The following is a 27,481-nucleotide window of genomic DNA, read 5'->3' as shown; positions in this document are numbered from 1 at the left end:
TATCTGTCGCATGTTCACAGGCAGTGACACACATGCTGCAGATCAAGTATGATTACTTAATATGCAAATGCTATTACCTATTTATAACAGTGACTCCTAAAATAAAAACTTGTCTATCAATACAAGCTTACTGTTAGATACTACAGTAGAACACTTGAGATTGGATCATTTAATCTTGTTGTATCTATTAATACTATGTTTATGGTGAGTGAATCCAGCAAATATTATTTACTGTTTTTCTGCATGGCATTGTAACACAATGTCAGTGCAAAAAAGTCTATATCTGTAAACACAATACATAATGTTTAATTAATCTTTAGATATCCAACTTCTCATAGTTCTTGCAATCTCCTGCCTAGACTGCATGCAGATTTGCACAGTTATGTATCTATCATCACTCACGCCAGGAGAAAACAAAACTTTCGATTTTTGGGGTCAATCCATGCCTACCAACATTTTTCATAATATCTCCCGATTTTCACACAGAACTCCCGATTATTAATTATGTGTCTCGATTTTCATTTCTCCTAAAAATAACTCTTACATAAATAGATATATTGTATGCAATCCACAGAATCCAAGTTCTATTTTATCACCTGTGAATATTGTTATAATGAAATAATTACCACACTAGAAAAAATTTGCTTCTTCACTAAATAGAATGCTAAGTTTAAACATTATTCATGTAAATTTATGAAATTTCTTTTATCTCTACATCAGTACAAAATCTGAAAACAAACCAGAACAAAAAATAAAAAAGAACCAAGAATGATCACTGTGAATGCTGAAGCCCTATAGGCTGTAGCTCCATTCCCACCAAAGAAACTTACATGAGTGAGCACCTGGCATTACTGTAATGTATATACAGACATTAATAACCATCATTAAATTAAAAGACATGATGAAACTACATACCACACAACATATGTGTTCTCAGAAAACTATTCAGAATATGTTCTATGGTAAAAATGTTAAGTGCCTTATGAGGTGACAATAAGGAAATAAGGTGGGATATATGAGAGGAAAATAGCTGCCACATGTATGACATCGTGAGACTGCGTATTTAGGCACCTTTACCTGCAACAAAATAGGGAATCCTTTATTTGCCAATCAATTGCTGATACTTACATAACATACTGTAGAACATGGGTTTATTTAAATTATGTTGGAGAGCCAGTCATTTTCAAAGATAGTTGCATTGATAAGGATTAACTATTACTTAGTTGCACTGGCTTTCTTACTCTATTACTTAAGACTGACCTTTAACTATTGCGCAGTTTGGCTACAACTGGCCAGAATATGAAAACAGGCATATCCTGGGGGAAAATAAGGTGTGTCACTGGGAGAGAAGGTGTATCCTTTGAGAATTTCATGTGCATTGGACCCAGAAGAATGGTCAGTATTTAGTGAAAACAAGGCTTAAATATTACATGAAAAACCTCCTGATTTTAGGGCCCAATCTCCCTATTATTTTTATTCAGTCTCCCTACTTGGCTTTGGAAATGTTGACAGCTGGTATGTAGCTGCAGTTATTTTATCTTGCCATTTTTCTGTAAATATCCTGTTTCATTGTTTTTAAATGCATAGAGCATGCTTCCACAGGGTTAGTCTGTGATGTATGTAGATGTGAACTTCACTGTAAATATATTAATTCCTTGATTATTCAGATGACATGACAAAATTTGCTTGATTATTGAGATACTGTGACAAAATCTGCTTACCACAATTGTGATGTGCTAGACAGGTATCAATTCAGTGATGGTCTTGACATCCATTCTTGTTCCCTTTCACATTAATTCAATGATGATCATGACACTCATACTTGCTTTCTTTCACATCAATTCAGTGATGATCTTGACACCCATAATCACTCTCTTTCATATCAAGTCAGTGATGATCTTGAGACCCATACTCTTTCTTTAACATCAATTCAGTGATGATCTTGAGACCCATACTCTTTCTTTCACATCAATTCAGTGATGATCTTGTCACACATACTCTTATCAAAGCAAGTCAGTGATGATCTTGAGACCCATACTCTTTCTTTCACATCAAGTCAGTGATGATCTTGACACACATACTCTTATCAAAGCAAGTCAGTGATGATCTTGAGACCCATACTCTTTCTTTCACATCAAGTCAGTGATGATCTTGTCACACATACTCTTATCAAAGCAAGTCAGTGATGATCTTGAGACCCATACTCTTTCTTTCACATCAATTCAGTGATGATCTTGAGACCCATACTCTTTCTTTCACATCAATTCAGTGATGATCTTGTCACACATACTCTTATCAAAGCAAGTCAGTGATGATCTTGAGACCCATACTCTTTCTTTCACATCAAGTCAGTGATGATCTTGACACACATACTCTTATCAAAGCAAGTCAGTGATGATCTTGAGACCCATACTCTTTCTTTCACATCAAGTCAGTGATGATCTTGTCACACATACTCTTATCAAAGCAAGTCAGTGATGATCTTGAGACCCATACTTTCTTTTACATCAAGTCAGTGATGATCTTGACACACACTCACTCTCTTTCACATCAATTCAGTGATGATCTTGGCATGCATACTCTTTCACTTTAATATTCCATCCTGAGGGTTCTATCAATAAATGTGAAAACCATACATATATATATAATATATATATATATATATATATATATATATATATATATATATAATTATCGCACGAATTCACATTTATCTATAGAAGCCTTAGAATGGAAAACTTCATTTTCTAAAAATAACTGTTCAATCATAATTATATATATCTGAAAATTTATCCATATAATCCTTGACATTGTTAACAACGTCAGTATTATATTTCTTATTATAATACCACGTTAATTCTCTGCATCTTTTACCCCCACAATCTAAACATAATTGTGTTTTTGCTCATACTCCATGTTGGCAATTTATGCAACAAATTGGTCCCTTACTTCCGCATTTTATATAGTGTGTACGAGTTGCACAATATTCGTTTTCACAGATGTGATTGCAAAAATCCATAGAACCAATTAACAACCATTTACATTTGTATTTTTGCTCAGTCATTATGAAATTAGAATGTAATAACTGAACATATACTTGCTTAAGTATTATATGGATGAATTTTCATTCAAAATTGAAAGGGATCTTTCTTACAGATTTGATCTTGATAAAAGTACCCCCGGCTCACAGGCAATTTTTGGCTGATCCAGCAAATAATAATCTAATTAAAATTATTCGTGTTGCCAAGGAAGAATTTCGCAACGATGGTGCTTTTCATGTGTGGTCAACATTCAAAGTACACAACACTGAAAATATTATTAATGCTACAATGAATTGACAAACGCGCAGTAAAAATTATCAATTATCTTGACAATTAAACATATTTTTTCAGTCAAATTTATTGTACTGATAAATAACAAGGAAAGTGATACTTGGATTATTCATGACAAGCATGACCGTTTTCTTCACATTGGAACTTTTTTTACAATAAATAAAAATTCCACACTAGGCATATTAACAGGAATTGATAAACTGTATTATGAATGAGCATATCCTGTAACTGTAGTTATTTATGCAATCTATATGCTGAACAATAAACCTAACTTTGGTGATCTCAAACCAATGAAATTTTCAACTCTGAATTGTGTTGAAGAACAAGTGATGGAACATTTTACAAATGCAACACATGGAAATAAACTAACAGATTTACAACATAAAAAATAAATGAGTGGGCAATAAAAATCAGAGATAACGAAGTAACAATTAATGATGTTACTGAGCTCAAAAGGAAATCACAGTTTCCAATATCAGTGAAGACAATAACAGGAGAGGTATTAAACAAACCAAAATATTTAGCAAAAGGAGCTCCGATAAATAAAATTGATGTACATGCATGGACAAATGCAGTAACAATATTTCTATGAGATAGAACAGTCAAATTTTATCAAGGAAATATTTTTTATTTTATTTATCAGATTAGCAAAAGTGGTCCTGTATCTATATGGTTGTTCCAAAGTTCTGAAGATGATAGTGATCTGATAAGGCCTGATGGAAGTCTTTGAATGAAAAGCAGATTTGATCAGTTTGTAAGACCTAGTGGTGAGATTTATTTAACAGAATTTTTTCATATAAAAATTAAATATCTCGCACAGCGATATTCATCGCTGAAAACCAGCAACTATGATCAATTACTCAGTAATTGTTTTACTATTCCATCTGTTGTGATTCATTTCGCCAGAGAGAAAAATTCGTGGAAGCTGACTCGGTTTGATTTTCTCGATGATGTAATATCAAGTTATGTTGAATATGGACATGGTGGATTATGGAATACCAGATTCGATTGCAAAAATATGATATCACTCTATATGGTAGCATGTTATCCATGAAGTTTTCTTGGAGCGGGTGAGTGTTCTGAATACTTTAAGAGATTGGACATTCAACCCATGAAATGATTAGAGTTTCAGTAAATGAACCTCTACCATTTGATGTAACGGGTTTTGCACGAATTACATCATTTAATTTTGCTGAAGATCTCCATATGATTTTGTTATGTCTGGTCTGGCAAACATTTTTCACAAAAAAATGGGGGCACCGACAGTATTATTACGGTATGTGCTTGATTTAGGAATTGTATTATCATTGACCGTAAGTGAAATATTAATGTTGTATCATCCACAAAAGCAAGTTTGGTTACCAGAAGAAAGAAAAAAGTCTTGGATCTATTTGAGGATGAGGATGAAATAGATTATGAAAATAAGCAAGCAAAGGATCTCGGTGGAAAGATAATCGGTAAATTTACACAAGGAGGATCACGTGATCATAAACGAAGTTGTTGTAGGTTAGTTATTGACTGTGCTGAATTAGATTTTTTCATCGCCGATACAATGAAGAAAAATACATGTATCAGCCGTGAAACAGCTCACTTGTCAGCTGGAACTAAATTAGATACAATTGTGAGGTACACTGATGTTGAATCACTGCAATATACTAATTTAAGATCTTCAATGCTCGCCTATGTTTCAATAAATGTATTGTCAATGGTGAACAGATTTCCTAAAATTGCCGTGATGTAGTGATGGATTCATTTTATATCGATAAGAAACATGTAGATTTGTTAAAACAACTAAATATCGGCATTGAATCATTATGGGGTGGATGGAGATTGAAAAAAAGAACAATTACATAGTTATGATGAAAAAGTCGATGTTGAGTGTAAGAATACTTATTATAAAAACATTCAGGAAACAGTATCATCATCACCATCAATATATGATCCTGTAACTAGGCATAAAACAGTTTATCTCAATGGATCTGGAGGTTCTGGTAAGACAACACGTGTGATTGAATCATTTCATCCCAGTTCAGTTGATATGGTTGTATTAATGCCGACTCATAGACTCACCAAAGAAGTAAAACAGCGAGGAGTTAAACCTCATACTTATCATAGTTTTTTTTCCAATGAAAGGGAGACAAATGGACTCCTGAACGAACGGGTGAGAAATATATTCCAAAGATTATTATCTGGGATGAAATATGTACAGTGCCAGTAGAAACATTAAAATTATTTCTTGATTGGTTGTTGACAGAAAATACTGCTGTAATAATGTGTGGCGATCATGGTCAAACATCACCTTTTGTTGGACTGTCTTCGCATAAATAGTTATGGAATTCTGTTGATTATTATGAGGAAATAACTGATGATCATAGAGCGCTTGATCAAAAATTAAGAAAACTTAAGAAATTAATCAGATTACAGTCAGATAAAATTCAATGTGAGGTAATACCTTTGTTAATTCCATAAACTTCTATGAACGATTTTCTGCAAGTCTGGAAACCAGATGATTTGATAGTTGCAAGTAGAAATTTAGTTTGTGATACACTTCAACAATTATTTCTGTTACATAAAGAAAAATTTCCAGAATTACCTGTACCATTGTACTATCGACCAGAAGATACTCTACAGCAAAATATTGAAGCTGAAATTCCAGATGGAGGAAAACAAAATCTTGTATTAAATGATATTGTTTTAGTTCCTGTCAGTGTTGCTGAGGATGTTTTATCAATGGAAAATCTCCATGGACACTAGGATATGCTATAACAATTCATTCATTACAAGGATTAACTGTTTCTGACACAAATGTATGGATGGTCGATGACTATATTGAGTGGTCAAATTTAGTTTATCTTGCAGTGTCTCAAGTTAGAAGAATGTATCAGCTGTATATCATAGGTTTTACAGAAAATCTCGAAAGCAAAGTTGTTGTTGATGATATAGTAAAGAAAAAATTAGTTATAAACAATGTGACAAAAAATAAACGCGACTTTGTTCTTGATGCTGAATTTATCATGCCATTAAAACAACGACAGAATAATCATTGTACAAGCGGTAACACATTAATGTTGTGGCAGTATTCAAATCCAAGAAAGTTTAACATAGATAGAATTAATAACAATCTTGGTCACACATGCAAAAATGTGATGCTGACCTGTCTTGAATGTAATTAACGTCGAGGCGCTAGTCCACAAACGTGAATGCTGTGGTAATTGTGTCTTCAGAAATTACTTGTAATTGTTCACGCACAAATCTACGCTGAGGAGCAGTTGAAAGGCTATAGATTGCAGGTCTACCCATAGATGTAACCACGCTGGAAATTTTATGTGTCGTAATACTCCAAATAGGATCAGTTGCTCTTTCTTTTTTTTTTAAAACCACTTTCAAGTTCACCAGGTTCATATAAATACCTCACAGTCACATTACCTAGTACTGGTTGTTTTGAAAAGTCATGTTGTTTTATTGTTATATGTTTTTTTTTCTTTGTGATCGCATTGGTAGGTTTCATAGAAAACGCATGAGTAATTTCATTATTTAACGCAGCTATCACACTTGCTAGTCTTGCAACCCATTCACAAGATCTCGTCTTTTTTTAACTATTTCCTTCCCATACTGATATCCAAATAACCACTCAGCAAGCGTTTGATTAAATCATTCAACAATTGCCTGATCACGATGAATTGCGGTATGTCCTCATCTGATTTTGATGTTTTTCGTTAGCGATGACTCTGCACCAAGAAATTTCATGCCAGGATCAACCTGTAGTAGTTGCTGATGGACGGCAATGATATTATTGATTTTATCCCCAATATTGATGAAGCTCCATCATTTGATGATCTTGATGGATTTACATGTATTAATAATCTAGTAGTGTATGATGATGTGATGCTGGACAAAACATCAAATCTAGCTAGAATATTTTCACGAGGTAGACATAAAAATACAGACATAATTTATGTCACTCAGTGATATACACAAATACCTAAAGTGGTCAGAGATAACTGCAAAATTTTGTTGTATTTAAAGGAGTTGATACACATATGCTGTGAAGCATTCATCAGACTTGGTGTAGTGGGGACATGGATATGATTAAATTTAGAAATTTCTTTTCAAAAATACAAGCCACACAGATGTGAGTTATCAAGGGAGAGGTGTATCATAAGAAGTCTTTTGGTGAAACCCCATGATAATATAACTTTCCAACTAGAAGGAGTGATAACAAGTTTCAATTGGCATCATTTTCTTTATGACAAACTAGACATTATAAGTCTATGTCAATATGAAAATACATCCAGGAGAAATACTGATAACAATGGAGTTTAGATGTACAGTTGGTGAAACTGCTTTCCACAGATGTCATCAGCCAAGTGACCTTCTTTCTATGGATGCTTTGCCCCTTGTCTCATAACACCCTCCAGATGGCAGGGGTGATCAAGTATTCACCATCTGTGATGGCTGCCCTATTTTGTCTTTACATATGAGCCAGAGCCAACTAGATGCTCTCTCTGAGGCCCTGCCCATTGCTTGCACAGCTGTCTTGCCTGCCCTTCCTGTCTTGTGTGCCCTGAGGCCCTGCCCATTGCTTGCACAGCTGTCTTGCATGCCCTTCCTCTTATTCTCAATGCACTGAAGATCCTCCCTACCGAATGGGCTGGAAAACCTATACAATCAACCTCCAAAAAGGAATAACCATACTGTCCATCGTCAGCCCCTACAAGACTTTACCAACCCTTGGTACTTCGTCCTCTTTCCCTTATAAGCCTTTTCTGTCCTCTCTTCCCATGGCACAAGATTTTCAGGATGGAAATCATAGCAGCCAAAATTTGATTTCAGATTGAAACCATTTTCATTTAGGACAAACAATATATCGTAAGAAGTATTTTGGTGAACCCCATGACAATATAACCACCCATATAGGAGAAGTGATAACAAGTTTCAGTTGGTACCATTTTCATATGTGACAAACTAGACTTCAAAACCCCATGTTAATATCGCTTTCTGTTTAAAAGGATTAGCAATAAAGATTTTCAAGCTGGCTGGTATGATAGCCACATGGGATGTCAGATGAACACTGTTTTCAGTAAGGATCAACTAGACATCATAAATCTTTTGGAGAAAACTCCCAGATTGAAATGAGCATTTATTCTGAAAAAGTTGCATTAAGATTTTCCAGCTGGCCATTGTGGTGGCCATATTAGAGGTCTGGGCATCAACATTTTAATTTAGAACCAACTAGACCGTGGGATGAATGTGTATATGTTGTTTCATGTGCAATCCTCCAAATAGTTTATGGGCAGTAGCAATAACAGACTTCTGGATGGAAGACATATATAATGTCATCCCATAATCTATTCTGGTTTTTGACAAGTACAGCCAAAAATCCCGAGTTTAGAGTTTAAACATTGTAGTCAGAGAGATTTCAGCCTACGTGACCAAGGCCTAATGAACTTCTGATGTAAAGTGTCATCCAATAACATTTCATATTTTAAACTTCTGTTCAAAAGCCACTTGACCAATGTCAGTCAAATTTGGCAAGAGCATCCTGTCATAAAGAACTTTAATGTCTGCACAAAAGATGGCAATCTGTCATGAAGTTTCACTTTCATTACTGAAGTAGTAAATAGAATAATAGAAACTTATATTTCTTCTTCATTACAACTTACAAGTTATCAGAATTTGAGCAAATCTGAAAATATCTTGGCTTTAAAATTTGAAAAGTGTTGCAAGTTCACCATCAAATAAGATCACTGGCCACTGTTACTAAACATAGAAACACCTTTTGAGCAACTTCTTAAAAATTTCTCAACAGAATTTGACCTCATAATACAGAAATCATTATGTCTTGAAGGGCTTTCATATTTATACAAATGTCATTGTGCAGTCAAATTTGACATGAAGGGCTTTCGCATATACACAAATGGGCTTTCAAGTTTGTATCAACAATACCAATTTCGCCATCAAATAGTGCCTTTACTTTAAAAAAACCCAGCTTGATCTTGAAAAAACACAACACTGAATTGAATGTTTGTATAGAAGGCATGCTTTCATAAAGAATAATCAATATTGGACATATGATGTTGATAAGCCATCATATAAGGATAAAATGAAGATACAAACAAAGGAACCTTGAAATAATTCTTTCCCTAACAAGTGCAGTCATCAGCAGTGGAAAATAATTTCCATAGGAACCATCATATTTGTTTGCCAACTGCTTTTGCACTTTGCTATGAGTAATGGCATGCCCACTTTGGTCTTGTCTGAATACAAAAACTGGTCGGTGGAATGTAAAATATATGTAATATTGGGGATATAGCTACTGTTGTCTGTCTAACCATACACAATTTTGTATCTGCAGCATAACTCTCAAACCATTCAGTGTATCTCTATGAAGTTTGGCAGGCATACTGGTCTATTAGTCCATATGTGCCCTTTGCTCTTTTACCCATTCATCCATTATCTACACTTTCAATTCTGGAGCATAACTTTCAAACCTTTCAAAGTATCTCTAGGATAACTGGTGCATCTATTGGTCCAGGTCCCTCTTTCACTAAACATCTTCAGTAAATTAAGATTTTTCAGAATCTTTTGTTTCATGTGGTTTGGAAATATGAGTCTCTTACCGAATATTAGCCAGGCATTAAGGATCAAATGCTGTCATAATATACTATATATTCCTGTTACTGAACATGAGGCAGGCATTAAGAATTAACTACTGTTAAAATATACTGTAATTTCCTGAAATTAGTCATTTTATTTCTGCAGAAATACTGAAGATTGCCTCAAACTTGAGGAATCTCTCAGCACTGTTTGAAAGAATTAAAAGGACTAACAGGTATGCAATTTTTATTTCTTTATTACAACTACCTGACAGAAATTCCAGTCTTATTTAAGAGTAATGAGTTATTCTGTTATCTCTTTATTACAACTACCACTGACAAAGATCTCATGCTGATGCCAGACCATAATATGAGAAAGGATTTGGGGAAATTTAATGAAACTGGAGCCAGATGTGCCTTTTGCTTTTCACAATTCTTCAATTTCATTAACTTATGTTTCTGTTTATTTTTCTGTTTATACATCCACCAAAAACTCATACTTTTGTTGTTTTTTTTATGGCAAAACTCCTAAACCATTTAAATTATCTCCTTGGAACTTGGTATGTATACATGTATTTGTTTATTTTATGTTTTTCTGTCTGTCCATCCACCAATTGCTTGTATACGTGCTTTCATATCTGAAGCATAATTCCAAACCATTCAAAGTGTCTCTCTGAAGCTTGGTACACAGATGTGCCTTCACAATTCACAATTCAGATTCAATATTGTTATCATTCGCATCCATTTGTTCATATAAGCAGCCTTCACACATTGGTTTCCAAAGCATGCCTTCAAAACCATTCAAGATATATTTTTGAACCTTAGTACATGGTACATATGAATATTCTATACATGAAAGCTTCAACAAATCATTCTGTCTCCATTTGGGATGTACAGGTCTTCTTAGCCTCCTACCTCCAAGTGTGTGTGTGTGTGTGTGATTTGGATTTTTAATGTAACTTTTTCAGTCATATCAAAACGTTGTCTGCAGTGTGAAGTTTATAATTTTATCTAGCACTGAGGCATTATGTGGCAGACATGTAGCATGATGTCCCACCCAGTCACATAATCCTGACACCAGGAAGACCGTCATAACACTAGTCTCTTAATGCTGAGAGTTTAGTGAGTCTTTGGTATGACTCAGCCAGGGTTCAAACCTGCAACCTCCAGCATCTGAGGCAGATGACCTAACCACTAGGGCACTGAAGCTGTGCCTCCATATATGTAATAGAGGTAGGATATATTCATCATTATACCTCTTTGTCAAGAAACAACTTAATTTTCTGAGCATAACAATCGTACCCCAGGCTGATATGGCCATCCATTCAGAAGGAGTAGGAATAAGCTTTTCAAGACATTGCAATGGGAGCAGTATTTAAGATCAGATCAGCACCGTTTTCATTAAGGACCAACTAGCCATAAAAAATACTTCTGTTGATAATTCCATGACGAGAAGACCTTCCATTTCTATGAAGTAGGAATAAGATTTTCAAGATGGCTGCCACGCAGCCAAATTTGATGTCAGTTTGATAGTATTTTCTTTTGAGGCCATCAAAACATCATTTAAATCTTTGATGAAAAATAGATGTCAATAAAACCATCCATCTAGGAAGAGTAGTGATGAGAAGGTCTTAAAAATGGCCACAATATTGAAGATCAGATCAGCATTATTTTTTATTTAGGACCAACTAACCATCATATGCAGTCTTTGAGTGAAAACCCCATCATCAACATGAATTGTCATTTAGAAGGAGTAGTGATAAAAACATTTTAACATGGCTATTGTGATGGCCATACTAGATATTAAATCAGCATCAAGTTCAGTTAGGACACCATAAAAAAGTTTTTGGTATAAACCCCATGTTGATAGGACCATTCATCTAGGTAGAATAGTGATAAGATTGTCAAGATGGCTGGAATGGTTAAAAAGTTACTGTTTTGGCAATCATGTTGGATATTAGAGCCAACCAGACTTCATATTAAATCTTGTAGGGAAAATCACATGCTGATATGATCATCTGTCCAAGTGTTGTAATAACAAGATTTTCAACATGGCTTCTGTGGCAGCCATATTGAATTTCTGAGCAGCACTATTTTCATTTAGTACCAACTACTTTAGGGTGAATATGTGTATATAGTTTCATGGCAATCCTCCAAGTAGTTTAATTAGAGTAACAGTAACAAACTTCCACTAATGAACAAATGATGCAGACCTGCCAACCATAACAAGGCCTTCTCAGTAAGGCAGTTAATTTGTTTTTTAAGCTGGACCTGTTTTCAGTATGGTGTAACAAAATATCATGTGCTGCTATTGTCAGGATGGAAAACAAGCATTGAAAAGTTTGGATGTGTGATTAAGGACAGTAAACATCGTGTTCAACTTTACAGTTTTTAAAGTTTACTTGAACTTTAATTACCTCCAGTACAGTTTCACAAACTTCAGTACCAAACCATACAGAGCTCAATGGCTTCTTGATATCTCTTAACTTGATGTAATCCTTAACAAAATTCAATTTCTTCATCTTTCCTGCCATGTAACATACTCAAGTTAACACATGATGTCCACTAACATAACTGTTCCCTTCCTGCTTTTTTACCCAAGAATCTAAATATTCCATTTCATCCATCTGTACTATCAAAACGTTTTAAGAGGTTTATTATCCCTTTCCGCCTGACATGTTCCATTGGTCATTGTGGAACTGAAAATTGAGAGTGCTGGACCACATAATAGTTTCAGTAGGTGTGTTTACAAAAGTGGGGGATCATGTGGGTTTTTGTGGGGATGTCATCTCTAATGGGCTCTTGTTCCTTCCAGAACAAGAGAATAATGCATTAACTGATCTGAGAAACTGATGAACAAACTTGTATGCGAATTTAAAGAAAACAAATAAAAACAAAACTAAAAAATCTTCAATTTATGAAAAATACAAGTCACAAAGATTAAATAAAGAAAGACTCGACAAATGCACAAACTTGTATGACCACTGCATGAGCTCAAACAATCCTTTTAAGAAAATCTGCAATCAAAAATTACTTAATAACATAAATGGATGGAGAAAATTAGTGCTACTACATAATCTTCAGGTGTTACAGGCTCAAATAGCACACAATGCAATGTTGAGGAGATATATAATATGAGAGTACAGCTTACACATGTCTACCAGTGAACTACAAAGTCTGCTCTGTTACTTCTATGCACGACATCAAGCAAACAGCTGACAACATATCTGCTGATGAACTACATAATGTCTACGATATTCAAGCAGACAGTTCACACACATCTGCCTGTGTACTAAACAAGTCTATGCTGTTTATTTTGTGCATGACGTCAAGCAGACAGTTCACACACATCTGCCAGTGTACTAAACAAATCTATGCTGTTTATTTTGTGTATGACATCAAGCAGACAGTTCACACACATCTGCCAGTGTACTAAACAAGTCTATGCTGTTTATTGTATGCATCTATATCAGCAGACCTCCCATATTGTCAAAACTTTTTCAAGTATGAAACTAGAGTTTAAGCTCAAAACCTCCAAAATCTGATATGATACTTAAAGAGAACCAATGTCTTAGAAATTTGGTAGTCTGGTACAGGGAAGCAAAGTCAGAGCAATCTGAGAATTTTGTATTTCTGTCTTGACTCTTGTGTAAGTTAAACATTCATCATTTAGCTACATTCACTCTTATGGATCTTGATATAAAGACACTTGTTTATATATTATATGTAGTTGCTTATAAATCAGATCCAACTGAAAACTGCATAGATCCAGATATGTCCATAGTGCCATCATATTAAGCACTGGCAGATTTGGGTCTATGCAGTTTATTAAGAGTGATCAGTTAAACAAAAAACAGAAACCCTGTTCTGCAAGTACATTATGTAATAGCAGATCAGAGTCTATGTTGTTGCTGTTAGATTTAATAGTGAATATTTGACAGGATATATTTTGTTCAATGTGATCTTTATATCCAGTCACCAATGTGTTTGTAAAAATCAAAGCTTTGAATAAATTTATGAAAACTGCACATATATAATTAAATAGATGTATTAACAGATATGCATATGTACATATAAACATCAACTTTTACTTACTATTCATATACATACAATAACATATACACAAAAAATTATATTTAAAAAAAAAGGATATTGATACATTTGGCTTTGGCATTAGCTCACTTCTCACTATGTGCATGAAGTTTTAATGTAACCATTCCTTCCTCTAAAAATTTATCAAGGAATACAAGGCATATTTATTATGCTTGCAAAGAATATAAAGATTTAGTATTTTTGTACTAAGTACATGTACTTTTTTAAATATAGATTCTGTGACAAGTTAATATACAAGCTATAAATTCAAACATGCTTGACATGCAACTTCAATATTTCAGTGCTTTTTAGTAGCTGTATCTAATAAAGTTTATAGTCGCTTTAGAGATTAAAACACCAAACACAAAAATTTATTTTCAGGTTAATTTAAAAATATATGAAAACTATTTTTTTCTCAGAATAAAAAAAGGCCACATGCTGAATGTCATTCCCATTATTTAATCACTAGTTTCAAACTTGTCACCTGTGTCAGACGGTTGAACAAATTATTAGCAATATCAATAGTCTTATTTAATACATAATAATATTTATCCCAGGCATGAAACAGAACCCATCAGGAGTTTGGAAATATAACCAAATTAAAACTTTAACCAAAAACACTAGCTCGGTTATCTATGGCTTTGGCCTTGGCCTCTAGGTCAGAGGCATGAATGAGCATGCCATAGAATGAATTGGGTCTGTTTTGTAATGATTTATCTAGTGTATGAAAGAGAATACTGCATACATTCATACATACATACATTACAAATGTATGTACATACATGCATGGTTTTAACCCAAAATGTACCATTGCTGATGACCTGTTATAACAGACTGCCTTTTTTGAGAGACTAAGATTTTTCGAAAAAAAGGTGTTCTTTTAAGACAGCTTCTTCTCTATTTGTAAAATATTGCATTATGGCTTTAATTCAAGTTTCTTTCATTTGCTTTCTACTCTTCTTAACGGGGCCCCGAGTGGCCGAGTGGTCTAAAGCACTCTCCATTACGGATCACTGCCATCTCACCTCTGTCTGCGTGGGTTCAAGTCTAGGATTCGGCCAATGTGGGTATGTGAGAAAGCTTGCCAGTAGCTTCTCTTGGGTCAGTGGTTCTTTCCGGGGTTTTCCCGGGTTCTTCTTCCACCATTAATACTGGCCGCCATGCATAGCCTATCGTGTGCTGAAAAATGGCGTTTTAAACTCCACGAAAACAACAACTCTATCTTCTTAACCCCCTCTTGAAGGACTGTGTTCATACTTGGGATAAATCATTACAAAGCTAAGGCAATTAATTTTGCAGCATAATTTGATCTTAGGATCAAGCATGCATGCATGTATGTATGTATTTACATACATACATATGTATGTATGTAAAAGGCAGAGATACCAACCCATGAGCATTGCTTATTATGAATCCAAGCATTGATTTTTGGGGGAATCTGGGTAGCCCATCCGGAATGGATAACACATTCTTTGAAAGTAACAGATTTTCATCCAATCATATTGCATCTTCTTATAATACAACTACAAACATTCAGTAACAACTTAGATTCAATGACAATAAATGATGTAACCATTTTTCAATTCCAGAACCTTGAACACCTAAAATATTAACTTTCCTCATGACTTATGAGCATCTTCCCTTTCTCTCATCTCAACTGCCCTTGTTACTTATTTGAAGTTGTGTTGATTGGTTTTTGCTATTTACATATCAGTTTATATATTAAGAAATGTTATTTCCAGGTACCAGCCTATTGTACTGGCGATGAGATAGTTTTCTTCCTTCATCAAAAACTGTTTGCAATTTTTCTGCACAAATTTGGATTTTCTGGAATTTTGTCAATAGAATTTGAATGCCAGTTTGTCCCTACAAAATTTTAATAGTTCTATGTAATCCAAAATGGTTCATGTCTCCAAAAGGGTTTACTGACACATCAGCGCAAACCTAGCTATACAGTACAGACTAAGTTTAGGTAATCCCAAAAGGGCATTCAAAACAAAGTTTAAGGCCAATTATGGTAAAATCCTTAAAATGCCATGTCATGACTCTGACTGCAGGAATGAATCTTTGGATAACATATCAACATAGAAAGTATATTACTGTGAGCAGTTTACCATTTGGATGATCCAAAATGATACAAGAATGAAAGCTACTTATGTGCTTAATGCATTGAAAAAGCCAGGAAATACAAAATTATAACACTGCCATATTGCAGATAACAATGTTATGCATGTAATACTTTTTATGCTTAGGACATACTTAAGCCATGAATTTGTGTAAAATTCATATCTTGACCATTGTTCAAAATATGTCCCTCTATCCCTCACAAAGGATCAAAATTGTTGAATTTAAAAAAAAAAGTCATTGCTTGACCATTGTTCAAAATATGGACATAAGTCCCTGAGTAGGGATCAAAATATGTAGTGGTGCACCCTCAAAGTATGGGGTGGGGGGGAATCCTGTATTAAGCTACACTATTGATTGTCCACTTCAATTCAATAAAAACAAGCAAGAGATGTTCCACTTTGCTGCCTCAATCTCTGAAAACAGGATGAAGATCCTGAATATCACTGTTTTAACTTCAAACTTTGAACAATCCCATAATATTCAAATATCAGTGGTGTTACTGCTGTTTACACTGAGCATCCATCTGTTTATCAATATCTCTTTGCTCCTGTTTCCGTCTTTCATCCACCAACCTCTCTCGCTCCTCTGAGGTCAGCTTATCTCTGTCATCCTTCAGCATGGGAAGCTTGAAGCTGGGAACCACTCGTTTTGGCAAAGTCGTAAAATTACAATCTGAAATCAAAGACAGATTGCAAGGACTTATGGGTTGACTGTAATAACACTTTTCCATCAATTGATTCATGCTACACTAATGCCAAAATAATAATAATAAAGAGGTGATTAGGTAACATCATTTGAAATTAACATATTTTTATTAGCAAAAGCTCTCTCAATTTTATATTATTGGTGTTCTCTGCAGTTTACATTTTGCAAAGAGACTCAGTTTTGTGAAATCAATTTTTTCAGGAAAAATACTTTTTTTCTTCTCAAAAATACTAAGCACAATCATAATACATTAGAAGTATATCAACTACCTCACAAATCCAACCCTACCAACAACAGAAATACTAAAAAGTCATCTGCTTGCCAAAGTGGAAGTCAGACATGAGTGGTCTCCATAGAGAACTTGCTGCCAAATAGACACTTCATTAGTTACTACTGAAGTGGAGGTGCACACTCTTCATAGGATGATGAGGGCCTTGGGGAGGGGGGCTTATTATGATCAGGTATTACTGTAAAACATTTTTTAATCCAAACACTGTATTCATCTTCAAATACATAATCTGATCACAATACATAAGGAGAAAAGATACAAGGTGGAATGAGTTACATCCCCTTACCACAGAGTAGGCCCCATCTCAGGTCTCCTAATGTATGTGAAGCAGCATGGAGAAAGCAAATTTTTTAAACAATTATGTTTTTCCAAGAATACTTATCCATGTGCATCAACATTATGAATATGTCTGGTACCCATCAAATCCAGCCCTACTAAAAAGGAAAATGTATCTTTTCTGACTATATCATAACAAGCAATAACTCTTGCCCATTAAATTCCCTTGCTGTCAGTAGACATTGATAGCTTTTAAGCTGAACAATAAACTAATAAGGATGTTCACATAGTGGGGTGTCTGGGAGGGTTTTTAAGCAATGTAAGTATTCTAGAAGAATTATAATTTACTGAAAAATTTGCTTTCTCCTTTGAATATGTTACCCACTTACATTAACTTTAGGAGAATACATAATAAGAAGAAGGAATGCAAGGCATCCCGCCTTTACCGCAGATATCCTTTTAGCAAATAAAAAGGCTGGATTCCCTATGGAAAAGATAACCCATTTTCTGGACTTGAAAACAACACAGCCTATCACACGGTCTGTGACCCTTTGATCTGGTTAAGAAGATGATTATTGAATTCTTACCAACAAAATTTTACTGGCCAATCCTGCAAAGTTAAGAGGATGTGTTGACTTTAATTGGGTCTGCTGCTACAGAACCCACCTGATTAAACATTTGTCTCAGCAAAGCTAACTCAGTGAGATAAAAACTAGAGACGGTTCACTCGGCATGCCAATCAACAGCATCTATAATGTCATGGAATGAAACATTATATTCAAAATAGAAACTCACTGAAATCTTCATGTCACCTTGATTGTTTCCAGTTTTAGAGTTTGTCAAGCATATAACCCACTTCAGCCACAAAGATAGGGCTTGAGGGGTGATATCCTGCTTCCAGGCCTTCACCCAGAGATCTAGTGGTCTGTGTATGCACTGACTTGCCTCCATTCACTTCAAGTAGTGTTTGTAAGCACAGACATGCTTTTGCATGACCACTGCTCCTGAAAAGAGGGAGCATGTGGCTCTCTGATTGCTGACCAGCAGTAGCCTATTCTTGGCCATAAAAGTCTGTTAGTGTCATGATGACCACATAATCATCAGATCTCAACTGAGGATATTTCACATCAGCTGATACGGCATGTAACAAACTCATTGGCATGCCAAAACCAAGGCTATCAGGAAACATTTTTGTACTATAGTAGCTTTAAGCAAGATTCAAGTTAATGGCTCTGGGAGACCGCTCCAGTGGCCTCAGTGGTTAAAGTGTTCACCTTGGATGCAGAAGGTCACAGGTCCAAACCCAACCCATGTCATACCAAAGACTTAAAAAATGGTACTAACAGCTGCCTCACTAAGCTCTCAGCATTAAGAGGTTAGTGTTAGGACTGTTTGGCCTGGTGTCAGGATAATGTGACTGGGTGGAACATCATGCTATATGTCTGCAGCATGATGCCCCGATGCTAGACATCACTATAAACTGCCACAAAGCAGTTATCATAGCGACATGACTGAATTTTTTTAAAAAGTTACATTAAAAATCCAAATCACACACACACATGACTCTGGGAAAACAGTCTCAATTATGTTGGACAATTCTGTAGTGGTGACCTTCCTCCTCAAACAGGGGGTCACCAAATCACCTGACCTGTGCACTGGTTGTCAGTTTCTATATTGGTATTACCAACTCCATACCAATGTACAAATCAGGCACATTGTAAGCAGACTGATTGTTCTGGCCAACACTGTCCAGAAAAGGTCAAATCATTCATGTGAAATGGACCCTCCATCAATGTTCTTTTTTATTATTGCTATTTTTGAACCAAAATGGAATCACCAATTGCCCAATTCTCTTCTCTCTTTCCCTGGTCACTGAAGTTTGGGACTGTGGACACTGTCAATCAGTTTGGAGGGGTTGTGGGCCTTTGCTAACTCATTATCTTGGTGTCAAAAATAATACAGAAGCTGATGGGTCCAACATGCAAGATGACTCTGATAGCTCCCCTCACATGGGAGATGTCCTGGGTCAATGACAGATCTGCCCATGAAGATTTTGGCCGAGCCAAATCTTTTCAAATGGTTGCAGGTGTTCCACCCTTGCCTGGATCATCTTCTTGTTCATGTCTGGCTCTTGTCAGGATATTATTGCAAAAAGTATTTAAACCTACAATTGTGGAAAAAATCTCATGAGCATGAAGGTCCTCAACGTTGAAAGCTTATGACAGAAAGTGGTGTGTTTTCTGAGACGGTTCTGAGTCAATAACATTGTCCCTTTGAGTGCCCCGATCCCTAAAATGAAAGACTTTTTTTTAAAGCTCTGTGAGAAGTTTACCCCATTTACCTTCAAAGAAAACTGCTTCATGATATCTGACAAACTTCTTCTCCTCAAAAAGCTCTTCATCTCCAAAGATTAATGTGTAATAAGCACTCCTGCAGCTCCAACTCACTTTTAGAAGATGGGCAACCCAGTCATGATGGCATATGAGCACATCTCAATTTCCATCAGGAGATCCTGTAGTTGGCACAGGTAATGGAATTGTTTGGTGCTGGTTAGCTATACTTCCATAGATCTGGAGCTGTGTTGTGTGAAATGCTTCTGATTCCAGTGCTAGACATGGTTTATATGCTTACCTTGTCCCCTGTGTCAGAGCTTGTGCTGGAACTGTCATGGCTTGATGACATGAACTTTAAGAGTCTGAAGCTAGGACTGGATATTCCAGGAATATTGATCATCATATCTGGTCCCAGGTGTTGAAGGTGTAGGATGAGATTGTGATGGAGTTAGTGTTGTCTGCAGTGAGCTAGGGTCTGGTGCCCAGGTCCAGTACTAGCTATTCTAGAAATAAATAACTAGGGCCAGCAATGTGATGCAGCTCTATGTTGACTGTATATCTACTATTGGCCCAGACAGACTGGTTGTTGTATTGTGGGCTCTGACTCATGGTATTCTCTTGAAAACCTGAACTGCCTGTGACAAGGGCAAAAGTGCCGACAGAGGCAAGAAGTTAGGCAATGATGGTAGTCCATACATTCTCAAGCACATATGACATGCATGATACAAACTGCACCTCATACCATTGATATGCAGGTGAATTCATCTGTCATCAGTCAGTTTGAAATGTTTATACCTCATGCACTTAATCCAGCTCATTGTATTGACACCTGTAAATATAGACAGCAAAACAATTGCATAAACAGGTGAAATTAGTTAAATGTCACATCAAACCAACTGTGAAGAAGATGCTAGTGATAATGTAAGTGCATTTGCAAGTTACATGCGTGACTTTACAACATGTAAAAACAGACAAGTGCTTGACTAATAGACAAGGCTGAACCAAGGTTTTATAGACCCTAAAGCAGACAATTAAAACAGCACAGACTAGCTTTTCAAATCATGAATTTAAGAAAATGAAGTTGAAAATATTCATCTACAATGAAGTTAGAGCAAGGAACAGACATATACAGCATGAGTGTACTTCTCTGGTGTAAGAAAACTCAACAGAATCAGTTGATGAAAAGGCACAAGTAGCTTTATTATTTGTAAGGCTTTCAGAAAGAGTATGCTTTCCAGCATAAACATAAGTAGAAACTGACTGGATTTAGGGTAAATTCCTTATACCAAAGGTGAGACCACTCTTGTTGGGCTTCAACTTTGGCAAGCTGATAATTTCTATTGCTATATTAAGCCTGGGAGTAATATATTTTATTAGGCAGTGGGTGTACTCCAAATGTATTATCACCAGAAAACACTAGTTCTAATATTTACTGAAGAATTATGCAAGTGCTGATACATAAATTCTATCTGTTATCCCCTTACTTACCTTCCAAAGGATGTTTTTTAACTGATGTGGACCCTACATTGCTGGAGCAATTGGAGCACATGATAGATGCAGACTTTAAATCTTCCTTCAGCTTCTGCATTTCAGCTCTGTAAAAAATTCAAATTATATATTATTCATGCAGTGAAATCTTGAAAAAAAATGTTTCAAGCTCAGCACTGAGGCAAATTTTGGATAGTGATACAAATTTGAGTGGCAGAATTCTGACAAGCAAAAGTTAGAAGCTGTAGGGGGTAGCTAATAATGATCTGAAATATGGCTCTTATTGTACAACCTAGGCAAGTACAGCTGTATATGTAACCTTGCATCTATATCCCATCCATATTTTAACAGTTACATGAATATAATCATGGCCATAAAAACAAGAATATTCCAATGACAGTATTATCAATGAAGGCTATTGTGTTGTACATAAATTTACAATTAATACTAAAGCTGTTAGTCAACCTTTATGACTGGCTCATCCAACTTCGGTTCTGCCTTTTATGGCAGTTTCAAAACCTGTCAGGGAAAAATAAATTTTTGACTACCCTGCATGTTTCCAATCACATTGTCCCCAGTTAAACAGGGTGCAGCTGAAGCTTGTAAACTTGGTTATTTTTAGTCCATGTACACATGTCACATGTTGGACTTTTGTTCTATAAGCTGTTCTAGCAAAGAATATTGCTACAACTGTACCATATATTTACATAATGTATGAAAATAATGAAATAAGAAATAAAAAAGTTTTAAGAAATACTAAAAAATCAATATATTTAGACTTATTACCATTGTTGTGAAAATCCCTCCACAACCCATATTGTTCAAACAGCCACTGTCAAAGGTGTTTCATTCCTGCCTGGACACCTGGCTCTTGAGCCTTGCATCACAAGAATTTTCAGCCATTCTGTTGTTAAGAGAATATCACCAGCTAGAAGGCCCTCCACATTAATGGCCTAGGAGGTAAAGTGGCAGGTTTTCATTGACTGATGCAATATCAATAGCATTATCACACTGAGTGCCTCAATACCACAATGGAAGAAAATGTTAGCCCCAATTGCTTCATGACCTTCAATATAATCAGGCATCATGGTAGGGAGTGTATTGGGCACCATAAGGAACTGCCTGCTTCACTGGGTGCGTGGAGCTTAGAGAACCATCTCGACAAGTGGGCCACAAAACTCTGCACCAGGAAAGACTAAAAGAAGAAATAAAGACTCCAACTCTTCGTTTTGCAACCTGGAACATCAGGACCATGTGTCCTGGATTGACCACTGACCTACAGCAGATCGACGATGCACGGAAGACTGCCGTCATTGACAGAGAACTCTCCCGACTGAACATCGACATTGCCTGCCTCCAGGAGACCCGACTGGCTGACAGCGGCACCATCAGGGAAGCCAATTACACATTCTTTTGGCAGGGGAAGCCCTTGGATGAACCTAGGCAGCATGGTGTAGGCTTTGCCATCAAGAACACGCTAATCGCCTTCATTGAACCTCCATCATCAGGTACTGAGAGAATCCTTGCCCTCCAGATGTCAACATCCTTAGGCCCGGTCAACATCTTCAGTGTGTACGCTCCAACCCTCTACTCCACCTACGAGGAGAAAGACAAGTTTTATGAGGCTCTGGATCAGGCAGTATCCAGTATCCCCAACAATGAAAGCCTTTACTTACTAGGAGACTTCAATGCTAGAGTGGGAGCTGACCATGAGGCCTGGTCCACCTGTCTCGGCTTTTACGGAAGGGGCAAGATCAATGAGAATGGTCAGCGACTGCTGGAGATGTGCTGCTCCCACAGCCTATGTGTGACAAACACTTTCTTCAAATGCAAGGAGATCCACCAGGTGTCGTGGAGACACCCACATTCACGCCACTGGCACCAGCTAGACCTCGTCATCACCAGGCGTGCAGAACTGGCCAGTGTCCTCCTTACCCGCAGCTACCACAGTGCCGATTGTGACACGGACCATTCCCTCGTGGCCAGCAAGGTGCGAATATTACCCAAGAAGCTGCACCACGCCAAGAAGAAGGGTCACCCACGTATCAACACCTGCAGTGCAAGCAACCCAGAGAAAACACAGCAGTTCATCAGCAAACTGAAGGAAGCCCTCACCAAAGTGACACCTGATGACACCATTGATTCCAAGTGGTCCCATATCCGTGACTCTGTGTACAATTCAGCCATCACAGCTTACGGGAAGAGGGAGCGAAAGAATGTTGACTGGTATGAGGCAAACTGGGAGGAGATGGAGCCCGTGACTGAGGCAAAGAGGAAAGCCCTCCTGGCATACAAGGCTGCACCTAGCCCCAGAACACTACAAGCCCTCAGGATTGCAAGGAATAACGCCCAGAAGACCGCCCGCCGCTGTGCCAACACCTACTGGCTGAACCTTTGCAACAGTATACAGACAGCTGCTGACACTGCGGATACAAGAGGAATGTATGAGGGTATCAAACAAGCGACAGGCCCCCCCAGCTACAAGACCGCCCCCCTCAAGTCCAAGATGGGCGAAGTCATCACAGACCAGGGGAAACAACTGCAGCGATGGGTTGAGCACTATCTCGAGCTATACGCAACCCAAAACAATGTCACTGGAACTGCCCTGGACGCCATTCCAGACCTGCCTGTCGTGGAGGAGCTAGACACACAGCCCACCCTGGAAGAGCTTGGAAAAGCCATCGATTGCCTTGCCTGTGGGAAGGCTCCCGGAAGCGACGGCATTCCGCCTGAAGTCCTCAAGAGCGGAAAACCAGCACTGCTCCAGCCCCTACACACACTCCTCTGCCTTTGCTGGGAACAGGGATACATCCCACAGGACATGCGTGATGCCAACATCGTCACTTTGTACAAAAACAAAGGAGACCGTAGCGACTGCAACAACTATCGGGGCATCTTCCTCCTCAGCATCGTCGGAAAGGCCTTCGCCCGTGTTGCCTTGGCACGCTTGCAGATCCTAGCCTCCTGCGTCTACCCAGAATCCCTGTGTGGATTTCGAGCCGGCAGGTCAACTGTAGACATGATCTTCTCACTACATCAGCTGCAGGAGAAGTGTCGCGAGCAGCGGATGCCCCTCTACGTTGCCTTCATAGACCTGACGAAGGCGTTTGACATGGTTAGTCGGAGTGGACTCTTCAGACTTCTGCAGAAGATCGGCTGCCCCCCACGTCTGCTTGCTGTCATTATGTCGTTCCACGAGAACATGCACAACACAGTGTGCTTCAATGGCGCAACATCTGAAGCATTCCCAGTCGTTAGCGGAGTCAAACAAGGCTGTGTCCTTGCACCGACGCTCTTTGCCATCTTCTTCTCCATGCTTCTCCAGTATGCATTCAAGGACTGCAGCGAGGGAGTGTACATCCATACCAGGGCTGACGGCAAGCTGTTCAACATCGCCCGTCTCCGTGCTAAGACTAAAGTCACAGAGGTACTCATCCATGAATTGCTCTTTGCCGACGATGCAGCCTTGACATCACACACGGAAGATGGACTTCAGCAGCTGGTATGCTGCCTCTCCCATGCATGTAAGGAATTTGGACTGACCATCAGTTTGAAGAAAACAAATGTCATGGCACAGGACACAGACTCCCCTCCCTCTGTCTCCATCGATGGGTACAATTTGGAAGTTGTCGAGAACTTCACATACCTCGGGTCTAACATCTCCAGCTCACTCTCCATTGATTCTGAGGTGGGCGGCAGGATTGCCAAGGCAGCAGCAGTGATGGCCAGACTTAACCAGAGGGTCTGGAACAACCCCAACCTCACAGAGAAGACCAAACTGTATGTTTACCAAGCGTGCGTGCTCAGCTCACTTCTCTACAGCAGCGAAACATGGACCACCTATGCAAGACACGAGAGGAAACTCAACAGCTTCCACCTGAGATGTCTGCGGCGCATTCTGCACATCCAGTGGCAGGACAAAGTACCCAACACAGAGGTTCTAGAACGCGCCAACATGAACAGCATGTTCTCCATACTCAGCGAGAGGCGCCTTCGCTGGCTCGGCCATGTCAAGAGAATGGACCCAGGTCGCATTCCCAAGGACCTGTTATATGGGGAGTTAGCAGAAGGTGTACGACCAACTGGACGACCACATCTGCGCTACAAAGATGTTTGCAAGAAGGATATGAAGACAGCAAATATCAATGTCAACGACTGGGAGAGCTGTGCAAACAACCGTTCCAGCTGGCGTCTAGCTGTCAGGCAGGGAGTTCAAAACGCAGAGGAAAAGAGAAGAATAAAGCAAGCTGAAAAGAGAGCTAAAAGGAAGGATAAGCAAAAGCGTACTTTGGAGCTATGCCATCGTCTCTCGTAGACGGACGGATGCCAAGAGTTAGGGAGTGTATTGGGCACCATAAGGAACTGTCAGATCTACTATCCAGTTCTGACATGAACAGGTAAAAATCTCTTGCCTGGTTTCCTGTAGGGAATCTATCCAAGGTTCATGAGAAAGAACAAGAATATGAAATAAAAAGAATAAAAAGTGGATTAACCTAACTCTAATCCTATGTCCAACTTAAAAGGAATCAGAAGGGAACAACACTATGCCAGCTTTATGTAGTGATGTTCCCATTAAAAAAAAAACATTTTTAGTTACCTTTCATTTCTTAGCTGAGATTGTAGGCCCACATTTTCTTGCTCAAGTTCCTGCAGTTTTTTGTTACTCTCAGTGTCTGCTGGTTTTCTGGCTTCATTTTTCTCCAGTTCCAGCTTCTGGATTTTAGATTTCAAAGACTTTACTTCTTTCTCTAGTTCTTTCTTCTTTCCCTCCAAAAGGCACATATGGAAGTGCTCAACAATCCCTACTCGACAATTACTGCCACTGTAAATGCCAGCAGTCCCACTTTGACTGCTACTGCCATCATGACCAACATACGCAATCCCTCCTTGACTGCTAAAGCTTGCAAACCTGCTCTGACTGCTGTTACCACCATCACTGCTACCACTGTCTATCATGGCTGCCTGACCTACTGTTGCAGGTGTTTTGTCTTTTGTCGTTGAACCCATCATCAAAGACTGAGATGGTGCTGATGTCATTTGTGGAGTTATAGGCTCCTGGGACTGGCTTCTAGGATCATAACCTATGACTATAAGCAAGGATATCTTCATAAACATAAAAACTGGTAACATTACACTCAGTAAGACACAATTTTGGGCCCTTATATGTTTGGTAACATTCCATTTATTACATTTCAAAACAAGTATGCAACAGTACAGGGATTTTCCTGCACCCCAAACTGCACATGTCCCCCTAAATTTAACAAATCCATATATCTTGATCACAAAATGTCCACCTGACAGTTTAACCAAGGTGCAACACTAATACAAATTATAATATATACGCTACTCCCTCGATAACTTGTGCCCTGATAATTAACAAACCTACTTATAACACGGGGTAAGTCATGGATCCCATTTTTTTACTAGAAAAGAAAAACAAATGATACATTTTTTTGTTGAAAATGAAGAAAATCGCCATAAAAATTGGCAACTAAAAAACCTTAATATATCACTCCTTTTATCATCAAAAATGGTTTATAGGAAAATATGGATCAAGGAACCAGACTACTCAACCACAACATAAAACAGTAATGTAATACACAGTGTTTTGGCATACATGTGCAGGATTGTTGAAGCCAGTTGAAATAATGTTAACAATCTCTCAGTAGTTGGGCACCAATGATGTTGTTGTTGTTGTGGGGTTTAACGCCATTTTTCAGCATGATAGGCTATACATGGCGGCCAGTATTAATGGTGGAGGAAGAACCCGGAAAACCCCGGAAAGAACCACTGACCCACGAGAAGCTACTGGCAAGCTTTCTCACATGCCCACATTGGCTGAATCTTAGGGCACCAATGAATCAATGTTATGAAATAATCAACCTTTAATAAGATGTCATGTATTTTGTTACAATTTCTTTCCAAACAACATTCTTCGAAATTTTGATCAATGAAAACGTCACTAATGCCTACTTGAAACAGCAGTTTCATAATTAAATACCAAATAAATAAGCTTTTTTATCAAGTGAAATTCATGTATTATATCTTGCAGTTCAGTTCAAGTTTAACGATCATAAATACAATGTGTCTAGTTGTATTCAAACATGAAATATATCAATCTACCGCAACAGCTATGTCTGTGAGTGTTCCTGTGAGAGCCTAATCAAGTGCCAATGGTGTTTTGATACCCGATTTGCATAAGTATTTGTTGTATTGTTGTATTAATATGTTAATTACCTCTTT

At 37.6% G+C, this 27,481-nt stretch overlaps 1 protein-coding gene across 1 annotated transcript in view; it reads right to left on the bottom strand.

The window, feature by feature from the left end:
• Window positions 1–12,828: 12,828 nt before the first annotated feature.
• The window catches only part of LOC149806602 (uncharacterized), a 186,706-nt gene continuing 172,053 nt past the window's right edge, over window positions 12,829–27,481 (bottom strand). The window contains exons 46-48 of the mRNA XM_089955423.1: window positions 25,836–26,325; window positions 21,239–21,345; window positions 12,829–16,819 (exon numbers count right to left, since the gene is read on the bottom strand). Of these exons, the coding sequence (XP_089811549.1) occupies window positions 16,644–16,819; window positions 21,239–21,345; window positions 25,836–26,325 (773 nt within the window). The 3' untranslated portion in view covers window positions 12,829–16,643. The remainder of the gene's footprint in view (window positions 16,820–21,238; window positions 21,346–25,835; window positions 26,326–27,481) is intronic.

This window comes from Sinohyriopsis cumingii, chromosome 1, assembly GCF_028554795.1.
Source record: "Sinohyriopsis cumingii isolate HCF-2022 chromosome 1, ASM2855479v2, whole genome shotgun sequence".
NCBI classification, from domain to species: Eukaryota; Metazoa; Mollusca; class Bivalvia; order Unionida; family Unionidae; genus Sinohyriopsis; species Sinohyriopsis cumingii.
This window is presented reverse-complemented; position numbering and strand designations above follow the sequence as displayed.